General features: G+C 51.0%; 1 protein-coding gene across 3 annotated transcripts in view; it reads right to left on the bottom strand.

Annotated features, from left to right (window-relative positions):
- The window catches only part of EPC1 (enhancer of polycomb 1), a 1,518,836-nt gene that overhangs the window by 533,199 nt on the left and 959,603 nt on the right, over nt 1-26,034 (bottom strand). For all 3 annotated transcript variants that reach the window (XM_078663339.1, XM_078663341.1, XM_078663340.1), the window contains exon 11: nt 19,901-20,019. In XM_078663339.1, the coding sequence (XP_078519465.1) occupies nt 19,901-20,019 (119 nt within the window). The remainder of the gene's footprint in view (nt 1-19,900; nt 20,020-26,034) is intronic.

Below are 26,034 nucleotides of genomic sequence, written 5' to 3'. Positions count from 1 at the left end.
GCACCTATGGTGATCCAGAAGTTGGAAAACTAGAAGGCTCAAAGGCGAGAGGAGGGGGCTTTCTGAGCAGATTGGTAATCCCTTCAACATAGAACGAAGATAACAAATAACCAGAACACTTAACAATTCGTGTACAAGTGAAAACGAACTTTGGGTGGCAACAAACGGAAGCCATGATCGACTCTGGAGCAACAGGGTTATTTATGGATGGAGAGTAGGCTATCAAGTTACAGTTTGTTTTATTAGAGAAGGTGACACCTCAACCAGTATCAGCAATTGATGGTAGAGAACTTCAAACTGGACCAATCAGTCACAGAGGGTCTAGACATTTGTTGTAATACCAACCATTATGAAACCTTAACCTTCAATATCATTCATGCACCTCAATATGGAATCATATTAAGATTACTGTGGTTGAGGAAACACAATCCTTCAATTAACCGGGCCACAGAAACCATTCTTTTTGAAAGCTACTGGGGTAGATAATATTGTGGTCAGTTTTCAATAGCTCCTCCTGTGAAGGTCTTAGAAACCTTACATCATGTGGCCACTACATACGAAAAAAACATTCAGTTACCTGAAATATATAAAGATTATCAAGATGAGTTCAATGAACAACAGGCCAACACCATGTCACCTCATAGGCAATAGGACTGTCAAAATTATTTGGTACCTGGATAAGTAGTGCCTTGTTGTGAGATATATGCCCTCACGGAATCAGAAAGTGAGCACTTAAGGACCTATTTAGAACAATACCTGGCAAACATGTTTATCTGTCCCTCCAAATCCCCAGCAGCTTCCTCTTTGTTCTTCATACCAAAAGTAAATGATAATAAACGCATGTGTATTGACTTTAGGGCCTTGAACAATATAACCATCAAAAACAGATACCCATTACCGTTAATCCCTGTTCTGTTGCATCAAGTCAGAAGGGCTCAAATCTACACTCGTTTGGAGCTAAAGGGGGACGAGTGGAAAATGTCTTTTCTTACCCAATTTGGGTTACTTCAATACACTGTGATGCCGTTTGGGTTGTGTAACGCACCAGCTGTGTTCCAGTTTTTACTGTGGTTTACATAGACAACATCTTGATATATTCGGATTCAGTGAAATTTCACTATCAACATGTCTGTTCGGTCCTACAAGCCTTACCAAATAATGGGCTATACTGTAAGCAAAGCAAATGTGAATTCCACGTACATAAGGTGGAATTCTTGGGAGTGATATTATTAGAGATATTAGAACGCAAGACACAGGCTGTGAAAGAGTGGCCATGTTAATGTTAGAGACGTTCAGTGTTTCTTAAGGTTCGTTAACTTTTATCGAAGGTTTATTCAACAGTTTTCACGAATGGTAGCTCCCATTACCAGGTTATTGAGGAAGAAAACACCCTTTGTCTGGGCCGAAGAAACAGAACACTCTTTTGAGCAGTTGCAAAGAGCCTTCACTCCCATTTTAGCATACCCAAACACTGAGAAACCCTGTGGTTGAAGCAGATGCTTCAGACTTGGCTGTAGGAGCCATTCTGTCCCAAAGAAATGAGGAAACTGGATAGATGCACCCAGTGGCTTTTATGTCACGCAAATTGAATGATGCGGAGACGCGATACACCTTGCAGAACAATAACTGTTAGCCATAAAAGATTCTTTTAGTTTGTGGCAGCACGATTTAATGGGAGCAAAACACATAGTGACCATGAACACTGATGTATGCGGTCACCAAGACTGCTGTCTCCCAGACAGTTCCGGTGGATGTTGTTTTTTTCTGAATATGATTTCCTCCTCACTTATTGACCAGGATCTGAAAACAGGAAAGCCGTTGCTCTCACTAGAAAAGAGTCCACGTGTAGCCCTGTGAAGAATCAGCCTCTAGCTATACGGACTCCAAACCAGATCATAGGTGTAATACACTCTAACAATTTATGAAGGCAGATGCACAGTCAAACTCCCTTTTGGAGAAAATGGATTAGAATGCATCTACAATGGAAGTTAAAGCAAGGAGTGCCCATTCAAACCCATCAGTTACTAGTTCCCACTAGAAAGTTACAAAAGAAGGTATTCCATTGGTGTCATGTGATTCCCAGTGAGGGTTATAATGCGATGGATAAAACCCTTGATAGGGTGATTCGACATTTTTGGCGGCCCACAGTCAGGACCGATATCCTGTACTACATAAAAATGTGTGAAACTTGTGTAAGGGCAAAAACAGACTACCAAAAGGCATGAGGATTACTGATGCCTTTGCCCACTCCTACCAATCCTTGGAATACCATCTCTTTGGACTTCTTAGTTGGGTTACCTAATGATCAAGGACACACCGTGGATTTAGTAGTGGTAGACTGTCTCACAAAAAGAGGACATTTCATTGCTTGTAAGACGGTGCCTACTTCAGGTAAGTTGCAAACATACTCCTGTGTCACATAGTAAGGCTACATGGAGAACCATCAACTATCGTGTTATCGTGTTAGATAGGGGCTCGCAGTTCACAGCAGACTTTTGGAACGTGTGGTATTCAGCCTTACAGATAAAATCTGCAACATCCACCAGCTTTCATCCATAAACAGATGGTCAAACTGAGCGTTTGAACCAAACCCTAAAACAGTATCTCCGCTGTCATATGAAGGAAAACTTAGATGCCTGGGTAGATTTATTGTGGATAGCAGAAACAGCATACAATAGTGCCACACATCAATCCACCCAGATAGCCCCATTCTACAGTAATTTTGGGTTCTATTCCCACTTTCTCCCATTCATACACCCAGGAATGGAACAAGATATGCCTGAAGTATGTGATCGAGTAAAATAGATACAACAAACAATGCAAAAGACACATCAGCATTTACAAAAAGCAAAACTGCGATACAAGAAAGCTGCGGACTCACATCGCTACATCAAGCCTATGTACAAGGAAGAACATTCGATTCTGTAGATACAGTATCTTCAATCCACGATACATAGGGCCTTAAGGTAAAGAAAGGCATCAATCCGGTTACGTTTCTTCTTGCATTACCTAGATCACTGCGTATTCATCCTGTTTTCCATGTACCTCTGTTAAAACCTTCCTATACCCCTGTTAAAAAGAGGCCCACTCCCACTTGGTAAATGAAGAACCGGAATATGAGGTATCAAAGATGCTGGATTCTAAAAGAAGGGGTACGTCCCTATGGTATTTGATTTCTTGGAAAAGATATAGGGCTGAAGAAAATTAATCGGAACCAGCCAGAAGTATCCATGACCCTCGGTTAATCCAGACGTTTCATGATCAATTTCCAGCTAAACCTTGTGCGTGGCAGCATTCTCGGGGAGGGGAATGTACTGTTACACCTTTCAGATCCTTTGGCAGTCAACGGAGTATGCCGCCGATCCAACGAGGCAAACCACAAATCCCAGCAGCCTCGAGCTCTAAACTGATGAAGCACAGTGACGACACCGTGAACCGGATGTTTAAAGATCCATTCCGGTGATTGTCACTTGCTTCTTATTCTGTTCTAGAGCGGCTGTGTTCCACGCCGTGTAATCTTTCTATCTCGGAGTCAGTGAGAGGGCAGTAAGGGTGACGCAGTCACCATTCTCTCTCATTTTTTCTTGAAACTGGACACTACCTTTCTCCCTCCGATCTATGTCCTTTTAAAAAAAGGACTAAATGTTGGAATCCAGCCACCAATCAGCTGTTAGCACCCACTAGAACACTCCCAGCAGAAGCAAGTTCTCTTCAGAATTTCTAAGCACAAATGGGAAGCAATAATCCCAAAGACTAAAAAGAAATGCCTCCACGGGGAGGAGGGTGGGTTGCATGTGAATCTATAAAAGATACCACTACTGGATAACTATAGTTAAAGATAAATAACTTATTTTCTAATCCAGCATTGGGGTATCTTTCATAGATTCACATGCCTGAATCAGAATAGCAAGCAGTTCTCTAAATTGTACTGTTGTTGGAGGAAGGAGGGAGACATCTAACTCATAAACCACAAATCTATTGTAATATAACAGTGACATTTGTATTCATAACATACTATACTGTGCAAGATGTATGTAATGGAAAATTCGAGCATAATAAAATAGTAGAAAACTTAAGGCTCTTTATATGTATATACATATTGAACAAGTTACTTACCTTCGGTAACGATATATCTGTAAGAAACAGTAGTTAGTATTAGATTCCTTACCTTAGAATATCCCCAGGCGTCAGTCTGGATCCGGAAACTTTTGCGTAGCAGTACCCCTGCGCGTCGGTAGGCGTCGTCTGCAGGCGTCCCCTGCGGCTCCGCGTCGTCGGCGTCGTGCGCCGTGATGACGTCGCTGGAGTATATAGACGCCGCCTCCGCGCGCTGACGTCAGTTCTTTGCACACAGCTTTTCCGCGCCAGAACACGCAGAGCCATGTGAGAACCAACACTGGTGCCATTTGAAACTAGGGCCCTGAAAGGGATGTCCCTAACCCTAGGTATCAGTTCGCAGAACGGGGAGGATGGGCGGGGCGGTAAGGAATCTAATACTAACTACTGTTTCTTACAGATATATCGTTACCGAAGGTAAGTAACTTGTTCATCTGAAAGAAACAGGTTAGTATTAGATTCCTTACCTTAGAATAGATACCCCAGCAATACCAACCCCGGTGGTGGGTCTGCGAACCAATACAACCTACACCAGAAAGTCCTGGAGGACCGAACGGCCAAAGAAGCCATCCCTCCGGACTTGACTGTCCAGGCAGTAGTGCCTCGCAAAGGTGTGCAGCGAGGCCCACGTGGCCGCCTGGCAAATGTCCTGCAAAGGGACTCCCCGGCCCAGGGCAGTAGTAGCCGCCGTGGCCCGAGTGGAATGGGCCCTCAGCCCAACAGGAGGCTCCTTCCGAGCCAAAGAGTAGCATGCTTTGATGCACAGGACGACCCACCGAGAGATGGTCCGTTTCTGTACCGCCCTTCCCTTCTTCTCACCCACGTAGCCAACAAACAGTTGGTCATCCACCCGGAACTGGCGTGTGCGATCCATATAGAATGAAAGCGCACGTTTTGGGTCCAGACGATGGAGCCGCTCTTCATCCTTTGAAGGATGCGGAGGCGGGAAGAAGGAGGGCAAGGTGATGGACTGCCCAATGTGAAAAGCAGAGACTACCTTGGGCAGGAAAGAAGGTCTGGTCCGAAGAACCACCTTATCAGGATGAACAGACAAGAAAGGAGGTTGAACAGAAAGAGCCTGGAGCTCACTCACTCTCCTGGCAGAGGTGATGGCTACCAGGAAGGCCGTCTTTAAGGTGAGAAGACGGAGAGGACAGGAATGAAGGGGCTCAAAGGGAGCGCACATCAGGAAAGTCAAAACCAGGTTCAAGTCCCACTGAGGCATCACGAACGGAGTTGGAGGATACATGTGCGTGATGCCCTTTAAGAATCTTAACACAATAGGGGACTTGAACAAAGATGGCTGATCAGGTAGCCTCAAGAAGGCGGAAAGGGCAGAAAGATAGCCCTTGATAGTGCCCAGAGCAGAGCCCTGCTGGGCAAGGGAAAGGAGGAAGAGGAGAACCTCAGACAGAGGGGCAGAAAGGGGATCCACAGCCTTTGCTGTGCACCATGCCACAAATCTGTTCCACCGGCAGGCGTATACCGACTTCGTGGAGGGACGCCTGGCTGCCAGAATGACATCACAGACTTCAGGAGGCAAGTCAAATGGCCTCAACTGTCGCCGCTCAATCTCCACGCATGGAGGTGGAGACTGGACAGGTTCGGGTGGAGGACCGTCCCCTGCTGCTGCGACAGAAGGTCCTCCTGAAGGGGCAGGCGGATCGAGGGACCGACTGTCATGCTGAGTAGCTCGGGATACCAGTACCTTCGAGCCCAGTCCGGAGCCACAAGGATAACTTGGGCCCGGTCGCGCCTGATCTTCTTCAGCACTCTGGGCAGAAGTGGTATAGGCGGAAAGGCGTACAACAGACCGCAACTCCACTCGCGCCGAAAGGCGTCGCCGAGCGAGTGCCGTCTTGGAAACTCCAACGCGCAGAACTGATGACATTGCGCGTTCTCTTCTGTGGCGAATAGATCTAACCAAGGCTCTCCCCATTGCTGAAAGAGGCCTCTCGCCACATCCGAGTTCAGACGCCATTCGTGATCCACCGAGCACCGACGGCTGAGTTCGTCCGCCCTGGCGTTCAGAGAACCTGCCAGGTGTTGAACCGTCAGAGTCACGCCCTGACGTTCCAGCCATTGCCAGAGGCGCAGAGCCTCTTGGCAAAGGGTCCACGACCCCACACCGCCCTGTTTGTTGCAGTACCACATGGCGGTGGTGTTGTCCGTGAACACCTGCACTACACTCCCGTTGACAAAGGGGAGGAATGCCTTCAGTGCCAGGCGAATCGCCCGCAGCTCCAACATGTTGATATGGAGCCGGGACTCCGCCGGAGACCAGAGGCCTCTGATCTCCGCCTCTCCCAAGTGGCCACCCCAGCCTTGGAGGGACGCGTCCGTCACAACCACGTGCTCCGGCTGGGGAAGGGAGAGGGATCTGCCCCTGACCCAATCGCGGTCTGTAAGCCACCACTGCAACTGTCTCGCAGTGCCCTCCGAGATCAGGACATGGTCGGATAGGTTGCCCTGATGCTGGGCCCACTGAAACTTCAGGTCCCACTGCAGAGCCCGCATCCGCCATCTGGCGTGATGCACCAGAAGGATGCAGGAGGCCATCAGCCCCAGAAGCCGCAGCGTCAACCTGACCGAAACCCGGGATAACGGCTGAAAGATGGGAATCAGAGCCTGAATATCCCGGACCCGCCGTTCCGGGGGATAAACCCGAAACTGCGCCGAGTCGAGAACCGCTCCGATGAAAAGGAGCTTTTGAGAGGGACACAGGTGTGATTTCGGCACATTGATGGAAAACCCCAACTCGTGCAGGAGGTCTGCCGTCATCTGAAGGTGGTGGACGACGGTCTGGGGCGAGCCCGCCTTCAACAGCCAGTCGTCGAGGTAGGGGAAGACTGAAACCCCTAACCGGCGCAGATGAGCTGCGACCACCGCCATCACTTTCGTGAACACCCGTGGGGCGCTGGTAAGGCCGAATGGGAGCACGATAAACTGAAAATGCTCGTGGCCTACCGTGAACCGCAGGTAACGCCGGTGGGCCGGCAGGACGGGGATGTGAAAGTACGCATCCTGCAAGTCCAACGCTACCATCCAGTCTTGTGGGTCTAGAGCAGCCAAGACCTGAGCCAAAGTCAACATCTTGAACTTCTCCTTCCGGAGGAAGCCGTTGACGTTCCGTAGATCCAAGATAGGACGCAGGCCTCCCTTGTCCTTCTTGGGTACCAGAAAGTAGTGGGAGTAGCAACCACACCCTACTTCTGGCCCAGGAACGCGCTCGATGGCCCCCTTGGCCAAGAGGGCCGTAACTTCCTCCTGCAGAAGTGTCAAGTGGTCCCCCGACACACGGTGGTTCTGCGGTGGCATGGCTGGAGGAGTGGACTCGAAGGGGAGGGCATAGCCCCTTCGGACAAGCTGCAGCACCCACCTGTCCGATGTTATCGCGCGCCAGCGGGAGTGGTGATGGCGAACCCTGCCACCCACTGGCGTCACGTGAGCCCGAAAGCTCGGACTAGGAAGGCTTGGATGCCGCAGCGGAGGGAGGCGTGGACTGACCACGACGCTGGCCTCTACCGCCACCACGGCGGAAACCACGGGCGCCACCGCGCTGGGGAGCGCTCTGCGCCGCGTGGCTGGCAGCACGTGTGGGACCTCCTCTCCCTTGGCCACGAAAGGGCCGAAACGAACCCGTCTGCTGGCGCTGGGTCTGGGTCGAGAGACCCAAGGACTTGGCCGTGACCCTGGAGTCCTTGAAGCGCTCCAGCGCGTGGTCCGCTTTGTCACCAAATAGGCGACTGCCATCAAATGGCATGTCCATAAGCGTATTTTGGACGTCTGGTGAGAAGTTGGCAGATCTCAGCCAGGCATGGCGACGAATCGCCACCGTAGTGGACATGGCCCGTCCCAGGGAGTCCGTGGTGTCCAGACCACAACGGATCGAGTACCGCGCCGCATCCCGGCCTTCAACAAAGGCCCGGGTGAGCTTGTCCCGCACTTCCTGGGGGCATTGCGGCAAACACTCCTCGACCGTATCCCACAGGGAGTGGGTGTAGCGGCCCAAGAGGCACGCGGTGTTACAAGACCGCAGTCCAGCACTCAAAGAGGAAAACACTTTCTTTCCGAATTGGTCGTACCTCTTTGATTCCCGGTCGGGCGGAGCCGACGGAAATGCGGACTGCGAAGTGGAGGCCTGGATCACCAGACTCTCCGGGGAGGGATGGGTGGACAGGAAGGCAGGGTCGTCCGCGCAGGGACGGTGACGCCTGGCAACGTTCCGGTCAACCGGCGCACCAGAGGCGGGCCTGGACCAGGTGCCCAGAAGGACATCCGTCAGGGCCTCATTAAACGGCAGCAGAGGCTCCTGGGGGCATGACTGCGGTTTAAAAACTTCCGTCAGGATATTCGGTTTGACCTTCGCGACGGGGAGCTCAAGGTGTAAGGCCTTGGCAGCCCTCATCAGGACCACCGAATAGGCAGCACCCGCCTCGGACGCCACAGGGGACGGAGAGACAAACCCAGGGTTGGGCGACTCGTCCAGGCCACTGGCATCACCCAGATCACCTACCCAGTCCACATCGTACTGGCAGGCACGGGATAGAGGGTCCTCAGACCCCTCCCAACCCTCACCATACTCCTCCTCGTCATACCCATATTCTGGGTCGACGATATAGACATCGGGGTCAACAGGCCCCATCGGCGTCGGGTCCGGCGTCGGCCGACGCCGGTCCGGCTCCGAGTCCGGAGTCGGGGAGGAAAGGGGGGTGGCGCCGCGCGGCGTCGGTGCCGGGGACCCGACGCCGGCCGGAGCCGACGGCGGAGTCGCTGCACCACGCGGGGGCGGTACCCTGGGCTGGCCCACAGGAACCGACGCCGGAGAGGCCGGGAGACCAGCCGGCGACGAACCAGAGGGAACCAGCGGCGCCGGGGCCGGAGCCACCGGCGGCGCCGGGGCAGGAGCACCCGAACCGCTCGGGCCCCCAGACGGGACCGACGGGCCCGCAGGCGCCGAAGGCCCCGCCGGAGAAGACCTCGCCCTCATAGCAATGAGGAAGGCCTCGATCTCCTCACGCGACGCGCCTTCCCCAGGGACCGACAGGTGTGGGGCAGACGGCGTCGGCGACCCATGCGGGACCGCGGGGGTGGGGTCACCCGAGCCCCCGGCCGCAGCACGCGGGCGTCGGGGGGAGTCGGGGGTGCGATGGCGACGCCCCGACTTCTTGTGCTTACCTGACGAGCCGGAGGAATGGTGGCGACTCCCGGAGCGCCCATGGCGGCTCCGCGACCGCTCCCTCGACCGCTCCCTCGACCTCCGACCGGACCGGGACCGCTCTCGACGCGGGGCCGACAACCGGAGTTCGAGAAGCTTGCGGGACCGCTCCCGCCTAGCTTTTCCAGTCAAGGCCCGACAGTCGACGCAGGACTCCACGTCGTGGTCCGCGCCCAGACACCGGAGGCAGAGTCGATGGTGGTCGGTGACCGACATCATGCGGTCGCACTCGTCACAACTCTTGAAACCGGGCATCCTACCGGCACCGTAAAGATCAATCAGTTAACAAAAAACTTGGTCAAAAGACCGGAGTACTGCTCTTCGGATCTGCGCTAACTGGCGCGGAAAAAAGAAGAACTGACGTCAGCGCGCGGAGGCGGCGTCTATATACTCCAGCGACGTCATCACGGCGCACGACGCCGACGACGCGGAGCCGCAGGGGACGCCTGCAGACGACGCCTACCGACGCGCAGGGGTACTGCTACGCAAAAGTTTCCGGATCCAGACTGACGCCTGGGGATATTCTAAGGTAAGGAATCTAATACTAACCTGTTTCTTTCAGATGTGAGAAGTTGGCCTGATGTGCAGTGCTCACTATTCTAGTGATCACTATATATCAGCCCAAACAACCCTTATTGATGATTGGTTGTAAGTCAACCTTATAGACCAGCTATCCTAGTAGCATGGATACGAGCAGTCTAATGCTAAGACTCTAGAGGGCCTGTTAAGCCAGCTGTTTTACCATCACATTACCCCTTGAACACCCAGTGAAAGGACACCACACAAGTGTTATGAAAATAAACAGTGTATTTATTAGAATCACAACAGCCCTGTACTCTTTATGAGGAGAGGGTGCTAGGCACACAACAAAACTCTTACGAAAATACTTAAGTTAGCACAGTATATACAAATGCCCGAGGGGCACAGAAAACCATATACTCTAAAAGTGGAATGCGAAATTACTAGCAGGTAAGTACAGTACTAATAGGCTTTGGAATCGCTAGGACTTGACTATGGAATCGTTAGATTACTTCTAGGAGACCCAGGGGACTCGGGTGCAGAGTGTGCACTCTCACGCGGGATGCGGGACAAAGTCTATGATAGCTAGTAAAGTTAAAGTTAGTGTTCACGGGCGAACCCGACCTGGTAGGGAGAAAACGACAGTGGATCCTGACCCTTGGATAGTGAGGCTATGCTGGGGCACCGAAATGCCGAAGTTACCTAGCCCAGGGGCTGCAGCTGCATAGGTCTCAAAAGACGTCGGGAATCCTCGTAGACGAACCAGGAGCCTGGAAGAAAGATGCTGGCAGGCGACCAGTGAAGAGAGTTCGAGTTGATCCAAGCCTGGATCTTAAAGATGGATGACACCTGAAAGCAGAGGGGACCAAGTTCGTGACTACTAGCCAGTAGTCAGTGGGCACCAGGAGGGCACCGGATGGTAGTCACCTCGACTAGGTGAGTGGGCGACGCTGTACTCTGCAGATCTCACGGACCAGGAGGCGTTGTCGGCGACCAGGATGGAGAGGCGAGCTGTCCCACGATGGATGAAGCTGTCGGCGTCGAAGAACCCAGGATTGGGCAACAAAGCCTTGGCTAATTCAAGCCCATGCGGTGGACTCAAAATGGCGTCTTGAGTGGACCAGGAGGGTCCGGGGTGCTCCTCTTCTGGAAGGGAGCAAGAGCCAGTCTGGAGCAACCAGACCAGCAGCAGTGATGTCGTCGGGCGTCGTTCAGAAGGCCACAAGCCAGCGGGCTAGTAGCCAAACAACGCGGTGAGCAGCAAAAAGCAGACGGGCCCCCACGCCGATCGTGGAGATGCTGGGGGGCTGCTCTTCGGTGCTGGAGCTGCTCAGGGTTGGGGCTTCTCGGACCCCAAAGCACTCGCCAGGAGATTACTCGGCGGGCTTGCTGTGAAGAAGTCGTGCAGTCTTGGCAATAGTCGGTCCCTTGAGGTCTCGTCGCACTCACGGTTCTCAGCTTGGCTGTAGAGGTGAGTAGAGGTCGGAGGGGCCAGGGAAGCCGGGTCTTGTCGAGCTGGGCAGTCGGATTCCGGAGGAAGGACTTACAGCAGACCGCAGTGTTCTTAGGATGGTGCCTGCGGATGCAGGGTGACTACTCTTTAGTCACAAGGGAGAATCTTGAAGAAGAAATCTTGATGTCCTTTCGTAGAAAGTCGTGTCTTGATTCCAAAGATGATCTAATTTGGAAGGGGGCCTGCTCCTACCTTTATCTGGGAAAAGGGGGCTGGCACGCGACTAAGTCCTGCCCTAGGGGTGGGACCAGGAGGGGGGTGGTTACACCCCTCTCCTTTGGCGGGCTTTCCCCAGGCCAGGGGCTGGAGTACCCCTGGAACTGGTTTCAGCCGGCCTATGCACAGTGAGCACCGGGGTGCCACTTGCAGTCACCTTCCTCTGAAGCCCTGCCTACCTAGGATACACAAAATCCTGTCTGGGACGGTGCTGGCACCGCCCCTGGCAGGAAACCCTTTGTCCTTATCTCCTGCTCTGGGAGGACTCCCAGCAGCAGGAGGGCAGACTTGTGTCTCGGTGGCAGCATCCATTTTGTGGAGCTGAGGCTCTGTTTGACTTTAATCGGGGTTAGAGGTTACATACATGTCGTGTCCCTCTAGAAGGGTGGAATGCTAACCCCGTCGCCAGAATTGGCGAGGGGTTAGTATTCCAATTCGTATGACACCTTACTCGACATGTTTTGATAAAGCGATACCAGAGTTGGCATATAACCGCGAGGATTATAATGCACTTAATAGTATATGGTATGCGATATCATGGAAACGGCTAAGGGATAGATCCCGAAAGCCGCAGACAGGCTCAACTCATGCCAGAGCACCATCTCACACGATTCCAAGCACTCTGCCTTCAGGATTGTTAAGGCCTGCCATAGGAGTGACTGATAGGAGATCTGTGTGTCCATTTTAGGGTTAGATATAGGTATACTATATCTAAAGCAAAGGGTGAGTACACCACCTTGCCCCAGCTGTCGTGCAGCCAGTTGTGTCAGTTTAGTTAGTCAGTCCAGGGGTGGCACAATACATGCTTCAGCCCCTGGGAGACTTCTGGGTGCACCTCAGCCCTGGGTACAGGGACTTGGAGAGGGCCCAGTGCCAATTCAGTACCTGAGTACAATTTGGATAGAGAGAACAGCTAGGCTGTGGGTCTGATTAGCAGGCCCACAGCCAGGGAAAGTCGTAAACCAGTGCAGCAAAAAGCAAAAATCTGGGTGATCATAGGATTGCAGACCCTACTCTCCTACACATATGCATACATATATGCATAGATATGCATACATATGCATATGCATATACATATGCATATAAGAGAATAGAAAAAAGTATCTCATAACAAATAAAGAGGCAGACCTTAATTGAAGAGATGATGCAGTAGCGCTTGGCCCACAGCTGCATCCTCACGCTGTGTAGATTGTAGACAGTTATGTCTTGCAAAAGTGTGGTCATTTTTCCATGTCACAGCACGGCATATCTAGTCAAATTTCACTCCAGCAAACAGAGCTGCTGACGTAGAAACTGTCCTGGTGGAGTGCACTTTAGTTCTTGTTGTTAGAGGTTTGTTTGCCTTGTCGTGACAGAGTTGGATCGCAGAAGAGACCCACCTGGCAACCGTGGCCTTAGTTACTGTTGTTCCTTGTTTACCTTGTCCATAAGCAACCAGTAACACATCAGTTTTCCTTATATCTTTTGTTTTATGCAGGTAGAATTTTAAACATCTCTTAATATCAAATGTATGCAAAGCCCGTTCTACTGGGCTAGATGGGTTTGGAAAAAAGGATTGCAATATCACTGGTTCGTTGAGGGGAAACTATGTCAGGAATTTTGGAATAAAAGTTCGGTTCGTTCGCAGAGCTAAAGAGTTCTCAGTGAAATGCAGAAAAGGTTCCTTGATTGTAAAAGCTTGTATTTCGCTAACCCTCCTCGCAGATGAGAGAGCTAGTAGGAGGGTCACCTTCGAGGTGAGAAACTTGAGCCTTGCTTTGTGAATTGGTTCAAACGGCTATTAAGCTTCCATTTCGGAGCGGACGCACGCACCCGGGAAAATGCGCTGAAGAGACCCCTCATGAATTGTTTTTAGAAGACTTGAGGCACAGAGAGAAGTAACTTAAGGAGACTTCCTATAATGGGAAATCGCAGCCAGGTGAACCTTCACTGAAGATAAAGTGAGACCTGATTTTTCACCAAAGAGAGGAGATACAGTAAAATCTGATCCAGAGGCGCTTGAAGCAGGTGAAGGTAGTTTTGTTCCCACCAGAACCAGAATCGCTTCCACTTTAGGCAGTATGTCTTGATAGTGGATGACTGTGCACTGTCTCTAGCTAAATCCAAGCAAATCAGAGATTTTGCTAGTGGGGAAATATACTGAGTTGTGGAGTGAGAGTTGGTAGTCTCTGATTTTGGGCTGTGCTCCAGCCCCTCGACAGGGGGTCAAAAACCTGGGAGTTTGGGTTGATTCTGCCCTGAATCTCCAGGCCCAAACTAAAAGTAGCTCGGACCTGTTTTGGACTCCTGGCAGGCTCAAACCACTGCTGGGCTTCTTTGAGCCCACAGTTCGTCAAGTCTTCATTCAGGCCTCTGTTCTATCTAGGCTGGATTATGCTAGTTTTCTTTACCTGGGGGCTATTAAGACTGAAAACCTACGTCTGCAAAGGGTTCAAAATTCAGCTGCCAGAACCCTACTTGGCCGCCCAAGAACCTGCCCCATGACCAACGCCATCCACAGACTTCATTGGCTGCCAGTGGCGAAACGCATTGAGTTTAAGTCACTCTGGATTGCCCACAAAATCATGAATTCCTTTTCCTCAGATATCCTGGCAAACCTGCTCTCACCCTACACACCCATTTGCCATCTACGATCTGCGGGCCAGCATATGGAGGTTTGTTCCTCGGGTGAGGAAAGAGCGAGCAGGTGGACGCTCGTCCTGGCTGTGAAACTCTGGAACTCTCTCCCGGTTCACATTCGTAGTATCAACAACCACACCTCATTTTGTAAAGCTATTAAAACTCATCTTTTTCTTACGCTATAGGCCTTGCCTCTCTCTTTCAGTCTCCTCCTATCATCTGCTACAATTAGTGCCGGGGCGCCCCATTGCTGGGGCAGCTGTGCGCTCTAAAAAACCTATAACATAACGTAACATAACAGTGCTATCCGCCCTTGGTTTGGCAATAACTTCCCTGCACTCCTGCAGGATATCCATATCCCTGAATTCTATGAACTCAGAAGCCATGCGTGCAAATGAAGAGATTGCAGGTCTGGATGAATCACTCGGCACTTGTCCCTCAATCAGAGAGATGGAGATGGCTGTAGGCAAATGAGCTACGACGCGGACAGCAGGAGCAGCTCAGGGAACCAGTACTGCCTGGGCCAACGTGGGGCTATCAGTATCAGACAACAGCCTTCTGATTACATCTTGGTTAATACCCTGGAAATTAACGGGATGGGGAAAAGCGTAAGCATATATCCCTGACCATCGCATTAAAAGAGCTTGATCCTGGTAGAGGGAATCTGCTGGCATATCACTGGCCTTTGGCGTTCTCCTTCGTCACACAAAGGGGTCCATCCAATGCTGACTGGACCCACCTTCGAAATACCTTGTCAAGTTGGGACTGGTCGAGCTCCCACTCGTGACAAATAGTCTGAGTTCTGCTTAACTTGTCTGCTACAGTTTTATGCAGACCTCGGACATGCTCGCCCTTTGAAGAGCTCCCATGCCTGGTTGTCCAATCCCATAACTCCTGCACCTCCTGAGACAGCGTAATGGATCTTGATCCTCCCTGTTTGTTGACATAGTACATGCTGGTCGTATTGTCCGTACGATCCAGCACGAAGGAGCACGCTATTTTCTGCAAGAAAGCCTGAAGAGATTGGATGTGCTGATGCTTCTGCGTAGAGTACCATTTGCCCTGAATTTTTAATTCTTGCAGGTGACCTCCCCAGCCCTCCATGGAGGCGTCCGTTGTCAATATGAAGTCTGGGATAGTCTGGAGAAAGGAAAGGCCTTGTAGAAGATTTGGTGCATGAAACCACCATTGCAGTGCATTCACCATTTGTGATGTGATCTGAATTATGCCTTTGAAGGATCCCGAAGCCTGTTGTCATTGCTTTTGTAGCTCTTCTTGAAGAAGCCTTATCTCCAGTCTGGCTAGTGGCACCAGATTTATTGCTGAAGAGCACATCCCCAGGAGCGACTTGTACATTCGCACAGAAACTGACCCTTTTTTAATATGGTCTTTAAGACGTATCTTTTGTGAGACAGAAACGCTTTGCATTGAATGCGGTCTATGGACGCTCCCAGAAAGGATATGACTTGAGTTGATTGGTACGACGATTTCTCTGTGTTTATAGTGAGTCCCAACGTCCTGAACTTGTGAAGGCAGATGCTTGTAGCTCGACTTGCTACCAGCGCTGTTGGTGCTTTGAGCAGACAGTTGAGACACGTGAATACTCAAAGCTCCTGAGATTAGAGGGCTGTTGCTACGGGTGCCAGGAAGCTTGGTGACAATCCGTGGTGCTGACTTGAGGCCAAACAAAATCAGACACTCTGAATCTTAAGAATCTCAGAAGGCCTGAAGGAATTGGAATATGAAAATATGCGTCTTCCATGTCTAGCGAAGTCATGAAATCTCCTTCGTTTAAGCGACCTAGGATGTCGGAAAGCATTACTATTCTGAACGTCTGTCTCTTGAGAAACTTGTTGAGATTCCTTAGGTCCAGAATTGGTCTCCATTCTCCTGATTTCCTTTGCATTTGGGAAAAACAAGAATACAGACCTTTTTCCGTTTGTGACTTCAGCACCTCCTCTATCGCTACTTTGGCAAGCATCACCAAAGCTTCTTTTCGTAGAAAGTGAAGACGGGGAGGGGTAAGGGACCCTTGGGTGGAGTAGTTGGAGGGTGATGAAGGAATTCTAGAGTAACCATTGGTGACAAGGAACAACACCCAGAGATCTTCGCGCCACTGGTGGACTTAGCTGGAAATCATTGCACCCACAGGCTGGAAGGGGAGGAGGGTTGGTACCCTGTTGTGATCATTGTTTTATGCCAGAATCACAACCTTTGTTGAGGAGTTCGCTTGCGGCCTCCCGGGTGAGAGAAACCAGCTGTAGACGACTGACGGTAAGATGGAGGATTATAAGATTGTCGATACTGTGACTGGTATGGCCGATACCCTTGTACGTGGCAAATCCTTGCCCTCTAGCACCTCTGAAAAGCACCCTTCTGTATTCTAGTGTGCCCAACGACTTTGCAGTGTCCGTGTAATTTTTAATAACCAACAGCGCCTCATCTATGTGCTTACCGAAGAGGGACTCACCATCGAAAGTCATGTCCAAAACCTTCATCTGCACCTCTGGTCCAAGGGTGGTTGCTTTCAGCCATCGTTGACGTCAGAGCACAGCAGCTCCTGCCAGTTGTCTAAAGCCAGTATTGGCCACGTCAAGGGCACAGAAAATGGTTTCTGAAGCTGCACGCTAACCTTTCACTAGTATCTTACGTGCCTCTTATCTTCTGGGATAAGGTTTATTAACCCTGCCATGTCAGATCACATTTGGTGGTCATAGTGGCTCATAATGGCTAGAGCATTTGCTGCCCTAATTGTCACAGCTGTCAAAGAAGAAAATGTTTTCCTAAAATGTCCATCCTACGCCCTTCTTTATCTGGAGGAGTAGTAATCGGAGTAGCAGGGTTTTTAGAGCGTCTTTGTGCAGCCTGAGGAATGACCGAAACCAGCTTGGGATAACCAACGAGGCAAGATGAAGAGTCTTCCGGATCCCTATACTTCTTCTCAACATGGGGCAGCACCGGTGGTATGGCGCTGGTGTTTTCATTATCTTGATGCCTTCCTGCCATATATGATCTATAATAAGTATGGAGTGTACCAGTTTCCTCGTGTCCTCCCTGAAGTCATATAAGAAGCATTCTGTCTGTTTTACTGCAATAGGCAGATGAAACCTGTTGGTTGCCCTCTGCATTAGGTTGTAAAATCCTCCGATACATTCCAGAGGAGAGTCTGATGGAAGGTGCGGAAGAGGGGAAGGAGCTGTAATAATATAGTCATCTCAAGGGTCAGGAGCAGTGACTGGATCTGGCAGCTCACATTCCTCTCTATCCTCTTCTGAGGAGGAAGTCTCTTGTGCTGCAGCGTCCGCTGGTCCGGAATATTCACAGGTGTGCAATCGGTTGAGTGGCTGGCTAGGATTTACTTGAGTTACCAGCATGTCTGGTTGATTCTGTTGTGGTGGAAACCTCTGTCGGTAATCCGCCAAAATGGCCTGCAGCTCTTTTGTCAATGATGATGGAAGATGGGCCATGTCCCTGGAGCGTAACTTTGACGCAGAGCCATATACCCCTGCTGGTAGTATTGCGTCTCATCATGATAGTCCTCATCCCCGTCATCCACATCATCTTGACACTTTACGTGAAGCTCAGATGGGCTGTGAGTTGCCCCAGAAAGATCATCATGGTCATCATTATCTTCATCCTCTTCTACATAACCTCCCAGCGATGTGACAGAAGGGCAAACCCTTGCTATACGCTTGCATGGATGGGCGCAGGAACATCTTGGTTACTCTGGTGACTTGAGCAATTCTCGTCGACGGTGGCGTAGACGGTGCAGAAATCATAGGAACAGGAAATCCCATTGTCAACGGTGTTGTCATCAACGGTATCCCCGTCGATGGTATCTTTCTTGATGTCGTCATCGGAACACTCGTCGACGAATTGGTTGTCGTCTGGATCTTCGCCGACGGCATCTTAGTCGATGAGGGAGCGTTGACGGTCCTGGTCGTCGATGCGGATACTCCAGTAGATAGTATAGGAGCCTGGATCGCCGTCAAAGTTGTCGTCAATGATAGCGTAGTCGATGTAACACAGAATGTCGTCGAGGAAAGAGGAAGTGTCATTGCCAATGATTTTTTAAGGGTTTTCTTAGTCACAGGAACTGAAGAGGAGGCTCCAGGATGATCTCCTTCCTTCCTGACAGGCGTAAAAGACATAGATAATGCCGGCTCAGAAGAGTGTTTATCAACTTTCTCTTTTTTTGAAGTTTAGGTGTTCTGGGAAGGCTTATGATGCTTTCTTCCTTCACCTGAGGAACTATCCTTTGATCTGGCCCTCTTTTGGGATGTAGAGGCTCTGTCATCTTTTAAGTCAGAAAAATGCAACTGGTGTTTAGTGGTCTGAAGCCACAATAACAACCTTACCTCTCTGTCCTTGAGGGTTTTATTTGAGAAGGTGCAGCAGATCTTGCATTCTCCCACTTCATGCCTTAGGGAAAGGCAATAAATATACTCCTTATGCGGATCATCCATATGGACTCTTTACTTGCCAAAGGTTTAACATGGGCGGAAAAGGCCTTTTCTGTCTGAAATGATGTCAACATTTGAGAAAGCTGAAGAGAAAAACTGAGTAGCACTCAGAGAGACTCCCCTCCACACGATGTGCGGTGAAAATTTGAAGAGAATTTCTTCTGCTGGGAGTGTTCTAGAAAGTGCTAACAGCCGATTAGCTGGATTCCAACATTTAGTCCTTTTAAAAAAAGGACAAAGATAGGCTACTGTTTAGATGGCCTTGACCCTTTATAGCCTATGAGGTTTTTAAAGCACTGCTTGAATATTTTACCGCGGGACTCCCATCACAACGACGGGGAATGATTCAGGCATGTGAATCTATGAAAGATACCCCAATACTGGATAATCAATGTGGGTCAGACAGCCTTTTTCCTCTCACAGGTGGGGCACTTCACAAAAAGTGATGGCATTTTAGAAGACAAACACTCCTGATGGTGTTAAAAATTAAGGAGGGTGTTAAATTCCTAAAAAGACATCGAAGTAAGTAAGAAATGGTAACTTTCTGAAGAAAAAACTCTCAGAAAGAAAGATTGGTTTATGAACCTGAAGTGTTCTTAGATTCAGTCAGCACGAGCTGGTAAAAAGAACACTGGGCTTTGAGGCAAACTGCCTGTACAGTGCATGCTGGGAAAATGGAGCTGCTGGGTCTCTTAAAGCTACAGTGTATTTTGAGTGCAGGTAATGCACGCGAGGACCTGACAGACACCTTTCACTTCATTTTTTCTCTACAGTTACAGTGGGGGATTTAGGTGATCTTACATTATAGTACACATTTTGAATACTGCAATGTGGATAAGAGTTATAACGGATATCATATTATTATAGTCTTCTATGTAGAAAAAATGCAGTCAAAGTTGGCCTGTCACAGACTTATGAAGGACTCACCAAACTGTTCAACATTAGGTGAATACCTCCAACATCAGTTATTATGTTAAAATGCATTCCACCTGGTACAATACGGATCCAAGGCGCTGGGAAACCCTCTGGGTAGCTGATGGGCCATATAAGTGTAATAAATAAATAAATAATAAATATGTATGTGTTCCGGTAACTCCGTTCACAGCTGGGAATATTCAACGTTCATGACAATCAGTGAGAATCTTACGATGCAGAACCTGAAGTAATCCAATTCTGAGTGACGGAGAAATACGGTTAAGATCAAGGCACAAGATTAGCCTAAATAAAATCACTTACCTGTGAATGATTTGCTGTGGTGTTGCAATTTGTTTGCTGCAGATGAATTTGGCTAAGCTGGTGCTTCTGCATTAATGCCAGTTGCAGTAAATGTTGCTGGTACTGTTCAATTGTAAATGCTACATAAAAGTACATAAAAAGATAAAATAATTACAGGATGAGTTACTTGTTCTTTTTTTGTCAAGCTTGACAAGATTATTCTAGCCTTTTGTTGAACTCATGAAATGTAAAAACAGAAGAAAGCATCAGAATCATTCATTAAAAAATATGCTCTAGATGCTCTATGAAAAAAACCAAAAATAACTAAGAAAACGTTATCTTTGGTAAAATTATATCAGATTAATATGCATCTTCTTACCAGTTCCTAACGTGAATCATTTGAAATGTCAGATTGGAGTTGGAAATAATCCTAAACAGTAGTTGCTTGCCTTTGCTGCCAGTCCACAAAGCTTCAGTTATCATGAACACCCAATAATCAGTCACAAGCACTGGGGACATCTGCTAGTTTTTCCACATCCCATCAGTGTCACAGTCGAAGACAATGGACCAAGTAACAGCTAAAAGTTCCCTCCAGTCAGAAGTGGAGCAGTTAGAGGACGAGAAGGAATCTGAGGGAAGATGCATAGCCATCAGTAGAATAAGTTAATTACCTTTGGTAATGCTCTTTCTAGTGGATATTCTTTCTAACAGATTCCTTATGTTTAAAATGTTTCCTAGTGCAAGACTGAATCTAGAGATTTTTAGCTCCATGCACCAGTAATTGGCACCATATAGAGCTGCAGTGACTTCCCACTGCCCTTAAAAAACAAGTTAGTTACCTTCGGTAACGATATATCTGTAAGAAGCATAAGTTAGTTAGATAACTTACCTTAGAATATCCCCAGGCGTCAGACTGGTTCCGGAATGTTTTCGTCAGCAGTACCCCTGCGCGTCGGTAGGCGTCATCTGCAGCTCCGCGTCCGTCAGCGGCGCCGGGATGATGTCGTCGGAGTACTTAGACGCCGCCCTCGCGTGCTGACGTCAGTTCTCTACATAGCTTTCCACGCCAGGAACGCAGAGCCATGCAAGAAACGGACACTGGTGCCATGAAACTAGGGCCCTCAAAGGTAGATACCTTAACCCTAGATATCGGTTCGCAGAACGGGGAGGATAGGTGGGGTGGTAATGAATCTAACTAACTAATGTTTCTTACAGAGATATCGTTACCGAAGGTAAGTAACTTGTTCATCTGAAAGAAACACGTTAGTTAGATTCCTTACCTTAAAATAGATACCCCAGCAATACCAACCCCGGGGGTGGGCCTGCGAACAAAGATTACACCAGGAAGTCCTGGAGAACGGAACGGCCAAAAAAGCAATCTCCCCGGACTTGAATGTCCAGGCAGTAGTGCTTGGCAAACGTGTGCAGCGAGGCCCACGTAGCTGCCTGACAAATGTCCTGCAAAGGGACTCCCCGACCCAGGGCAGTAGAAGCCGCCGTGGCCCGAGTGGAATGGGGGCGCAGCCCCACAGGAGGCTCCTTTTTAGGCAAGGAATAACAGACCTTGATGCACAAAATGACCCACTGAGAGATAGTCCGCTTGTGCACCGCCCTTCCCTTGTTAGCGCCCACGTAGCCACCAAAGAGTTGGTCGTTCACCCGGAACTGTTGTGTGCGGTTCAGGTAAAAGGAGAGCGCACGTTTTGGGTCCAGATGGTGGAGCCTCTCTTCCTTTTTCAAGGGATGCGGAGGCGGAAAGAAGGTGGGCAAGGTAATGGACTGGCCGATGTGAAAGGCAGCAACAACCTTGGGCAGAAAAGAAGGACGAGTCCTCAGAACAACCTTGTCCGAATGGACTGAGAGGAAAGTAGGCTTAGATGAAAGAACCTGGAGCTCACTCACTCTTCTGGCAGAGGTGATGGCAACCAGGAAAGAAGTTTTGAGAGTCAGAAGGCGAAGAGGGCAATTATGAAGTGGCTCAAAGGGAGCGCACATCAGATAAGTAAGAACCAGGTTCAAGTCCCACTGAGGCATCACAAAAGCAACAGGAGGGAACACGTGTGTGATGCCCTTCATGAATCTATTTACAACAGGGGACTTGAAAAGAGAAGGCTGATCAGGAAGCCTCAAGAAGGCTGAAATGGCCGAGAGATAGCCCTTGATAGTGCCCAGAGCAGAGCCCAGCTGGGCAAAAGAGAGAAGAAAGAGGAGAACCTCTGAAAGAGCGGCAGAAAGTGGATCCACAGCCTTTGCTGTGCACCATGCCACAAATTTGTTCCACCTGCAGGCGTATACCGTTTTTGTGGAGGGACGCCTGGCTGCCAGAATGACATCACAGACTACAGGAGGCAAGTCAAATGGCCTCAACTGTCTCCGCTCAATCTCCACGCATGTAGGTGGAGACTGGACAGGTTTGGGTGGAGGACCGTCCCCTGTTGCTGCGACAGAAGGTCCTCCTGAAGAGGCAGATGAATAGGGGGATCGACTGACATACTGAGTAGCTCGGGATACCAGTACCTTCGTGCCCAATCCGCAGCCACAAGGATGACTTGGGCCCGGTCGCGCCTGATCTTCTTCAGCACTCTGGGCAGAAGTGGTATAGGCGGAAAGGAGTACAACAGACCGCAACTCCACTCGTGTCAAAAAGCGTCGCCGAGCGAGTGCCGCCTTGGAAATTCCAACGTGCAGAACTGATGAAATTGCGCATTCTCTTCGGTGGCAAATAGATCTAACCAAGGCTCTCCCCACTACTGAAAGACACCTTGCGCCACATCCGAGTTCAGATGCCACTCGTGATCCATCATGCACTGGTGGCTGAGTTCGTCCGCCCTGGCGTTCAGGGAACTTTCCAGGTGTTGAACCACCAGGGTGATGCCTGGTGTTCCAGCCATGTCCAGAGGCGCAGAGCCTCCTGACAAAGGGTCCACGACCCCACCCCGCCCTGTTTGTTGCAGTACCACATGGCAGTGGTGTTGTCCGTGAACACCTGCACTACACTTCCCCAGACAGAGGGAAGGAATGCATTCAGTGCAAGCCGGATCGCCCGCAGCTCCAGAAGGTTGATATGGAGCCGGGACTCCACCGGAGACCTCTGATCTCCGCCTCTCCCATGTGGCCTCCCCATCCCAGGAGGGACGCATCCGTCACCACTGTGTGCTCCGGTTGGGGAAAGGAGAGGGATCTGCCACTGACCCAATCGAGGTCAGTGAGCCACCACTGCAGCTGATTCTGAGTGCCCTCTGAGATCAGGACGTGGTCGGAAAGGTTGCCCTGATGCTGTGCCCACTGGAACTTCAGGTCCCACTGTAGAGCCCGCATCCGCCACCTGGCGTGATGTACCAGCAGGATGCAGGAGGCCATAAGCCCCAGGAACCGCAGCGTCAGCCTGACCGAAACTCTGGGTAAAGGCCGAAACTCAGAGACTGAATATCCCGAACCCGCTGCTCGGGAGGATAAACCCGAAACTGCGCCGAGTCCAGAACTGCTCCGATGAAGAGGAGCTTTTTAGAGGGACTCAAGTGTGACTTCGGCACGTTGATGGAGAACCCCAGCGAGTGCAGGATATTGGCCGTAGTCTGGAGGTGGTAGACGACTGTCTGGGGCGTGCCCGCCTTCAATAACCAGTCGTCGAGATAGGGGAAGACTGGAACCCCTAATCTGCGCAGATGAGCTGCGACCACCGCCATCACTTTCGTGAACACCCAAGGGGCGCTGGTTAGGCCGAAGGGGAGCATGGTAAACTGAAAGTGCTCGTGGCCTACCGTGAACCCGAGGTAGCGCCGGTGGGCCGGCAGGACAGGGATGTGGAAATATGCGTCCTGCAAGTCCAACGCAACCATCCAGTCTACAGGGCAGCCAGGACCTGAGCTAAAGTCAGCATCTTGAACTTCTTCTTACGGAGGAAGCCGTTGAAGCTCCGGAGGTCCAAGTTAGGGGGCAGGCCCCCTTTGCCCTTCTTGGGAACCAGAAAGTAGTGGGAGTAGCAACTACGTCCTACTACTGGCCCAGGAATGCGCTCAATGGTCCCCTTGGCCAAGAGGGCCTTAACTTCCTCCTGCAGAAGTTGCAAGTGATCCCCCAACATGCGGTGGTACTGCAGAGGCATGGCTGGAGGGGTTGCCTCTAAGGGGAGGGAGTAGCCCCTTCTGACGATTTGCAGCACCCACCTGTCCGAAGTGATGGTACGCCAGTGGAGTAGGTGATGGCGAACCCTGCCTCCTACTGGCATTGAATGGGCCTGGAAGCTCAGACTAGGAAGGCTTTGAGGCAGATGCTGCGGGAGTGGATGTGGACTGACCGGGCCACTCTCTCCCTGCACCGCCACGGAGGTTACCACATCCGTGACTGCGTTGAGGTTGGTTCTGTGGCTGGAAAAACGTGTGGGGGCGCCCCTTCCTTGGCCACAAAAGTGACGAAAAGCAGAAGTCTGCTGGCGCTGGCCCGACAGGCCCAAGGACTTGGCTTTGGCCCTGGAGTCCTTGAAATACTCAAGCGCACTGTCTGCTTTGTCGCCCAGAAAAGGCGACGGCCATCGAAAGGCATGCCCATGAGCGTGTTCTGGACATCCCCCGAAAAATTGGCGGACCTCAGCCAGGCGTGGCGACGGATCGCCACCGTCGTGGAAATCGCTCTGCCTAGCGAGTCCGTGGTATCAAGCCCATATCGGATGGAATACCGTGCTGCGTCCCGCCCCTAGTAAGAGCCTGGGCGAGCCGTGTCTGGGCTTCCTCCGGACACTGAGGCAGCACGTCCGCCACCGTATCCCACAGAGAGTGGGTGTAACGGCCCAAAAGGCATGCGGTAATAATGGACCGCAACCCCAAGCTGACTGAGGAGAACAATTTCTTCCCACACTGATCAAGCCTTTTGAATTCCCAATCCGGGGAAGCGGTCGGATATGCGGTCTAGGACATAGAGGCCTGGATCACTGACTCTCGGGAGTGGGGTGTATGGACAGAAAGCAGGGGTCGCCCAGAGCCGGGCAGTGGCGTCGGGCCATGTTCCGATCCATAGGGGGCACTGTGGAGGGCTTGGACCAAGTGCCCATCAGAACGTCAGTGAGGGCCTCATTGAATGGCAACATAGGCTCCGAAGAGCTTACCGGCGGTTGAAGCACCTCGGTGAGGAGATTAGTCCTCACGGCCACAGCAGGGAGCTCAAGAGCCAAGGCCTTGGCTGTCCTGCGCAACACCACACCATATGTAGCACCCTCCTCCGTAGCCACAGAGGGAGGAGAGATGAAACCAGTGTCAGGCGATGTGTCAAGACCACTGGCCTGACCCCACTCATCTGCCCAGTCCTGACTTAACTGGCACTGTTGTGCCAGAGGGTCCTCAGACCCCTCCCAGTCCTCCGCTCCAACCTTGTCCTGATAAACAGGCATAAATGATGGAGCCGGGTAATAGATGAATTGCTCACCCAGCGGCGCCGGACCGAGACTGAAACCAGGGAGGGCGCCGGGAGTGGCACCATAGGGGTCACGCTAACAGAGGAGTTGTGAGGTCAACTGCTGTCGACCGGGATCCAGGCCTGGATCCCAGGAGGTCCTGCGGCGTCGGGACCGAAGTCACAGACGGCGCCGAGGCCGAAGCCGCCGGCATGCTAGGACCCCTAGTCAGACCCGCGGGTCTCGAGGACGGAAAGAGAGTCCTCATGGCCACGAGGAAGTCTCGAATCTCGCCCGGCATCGCATTGAGCCCAGGGACCGGAGGGTGTGGAGCTGGATGCGACGCCAGCGGCTCCGGCGGAGCCGCATGGGTGGTGTCACCCGAACCTTCGGCCGAGTCGCGCAACCGGCGAGGGAGTCAGAAGAGCGATGTCGCCTCTTTGACTTCTTCTTCCCATGCCTCGCCTTACCTGAATGCGAGGACTTGGAACCCGACGAGCGGTTCTGGCTACGGCTCTGCGACCAGTCCCTCGACTTCCTCCTCGACCAGGACCTCGAGCGGCGAGGAGCCGACTGTCGGATCTCTAGAAGCTTACGGGACCGCTCCCGCCTAGCCCTCGAGGTCAAGCCCGACAGTCAGGGCACGACTTGTCGTCGTGGTCAGTCCCTAGACAGTAGAGACACCGGCGGTGGGGGTCGGTAACCGACATCAGTCGGTGGCAGGCGTCACACGGCTTGAAACCGGGCATTCCTACCGGCACCAGGAGTC

This window comes from Lissotriton helveticus, chromosome 10 (genome assembly GCF_964261635.1).
Source record: "Lissotriton helveticus chromosome 10, aLisHel1.1, whole genome shotgun sequence".
In the NCBI taxonomy this organism is placed as follows: domain Eukaryota; kingdom Metazoa; phylum Chordata; class Amphibia; order Caudata; family Salamandridae; genus Lissotriton; species Lissotriton helveticus.
Note: the sequence above shows the minus strand (reverse complement) of the source record. Positions and strands in the feature narration are given on the sequence as shown.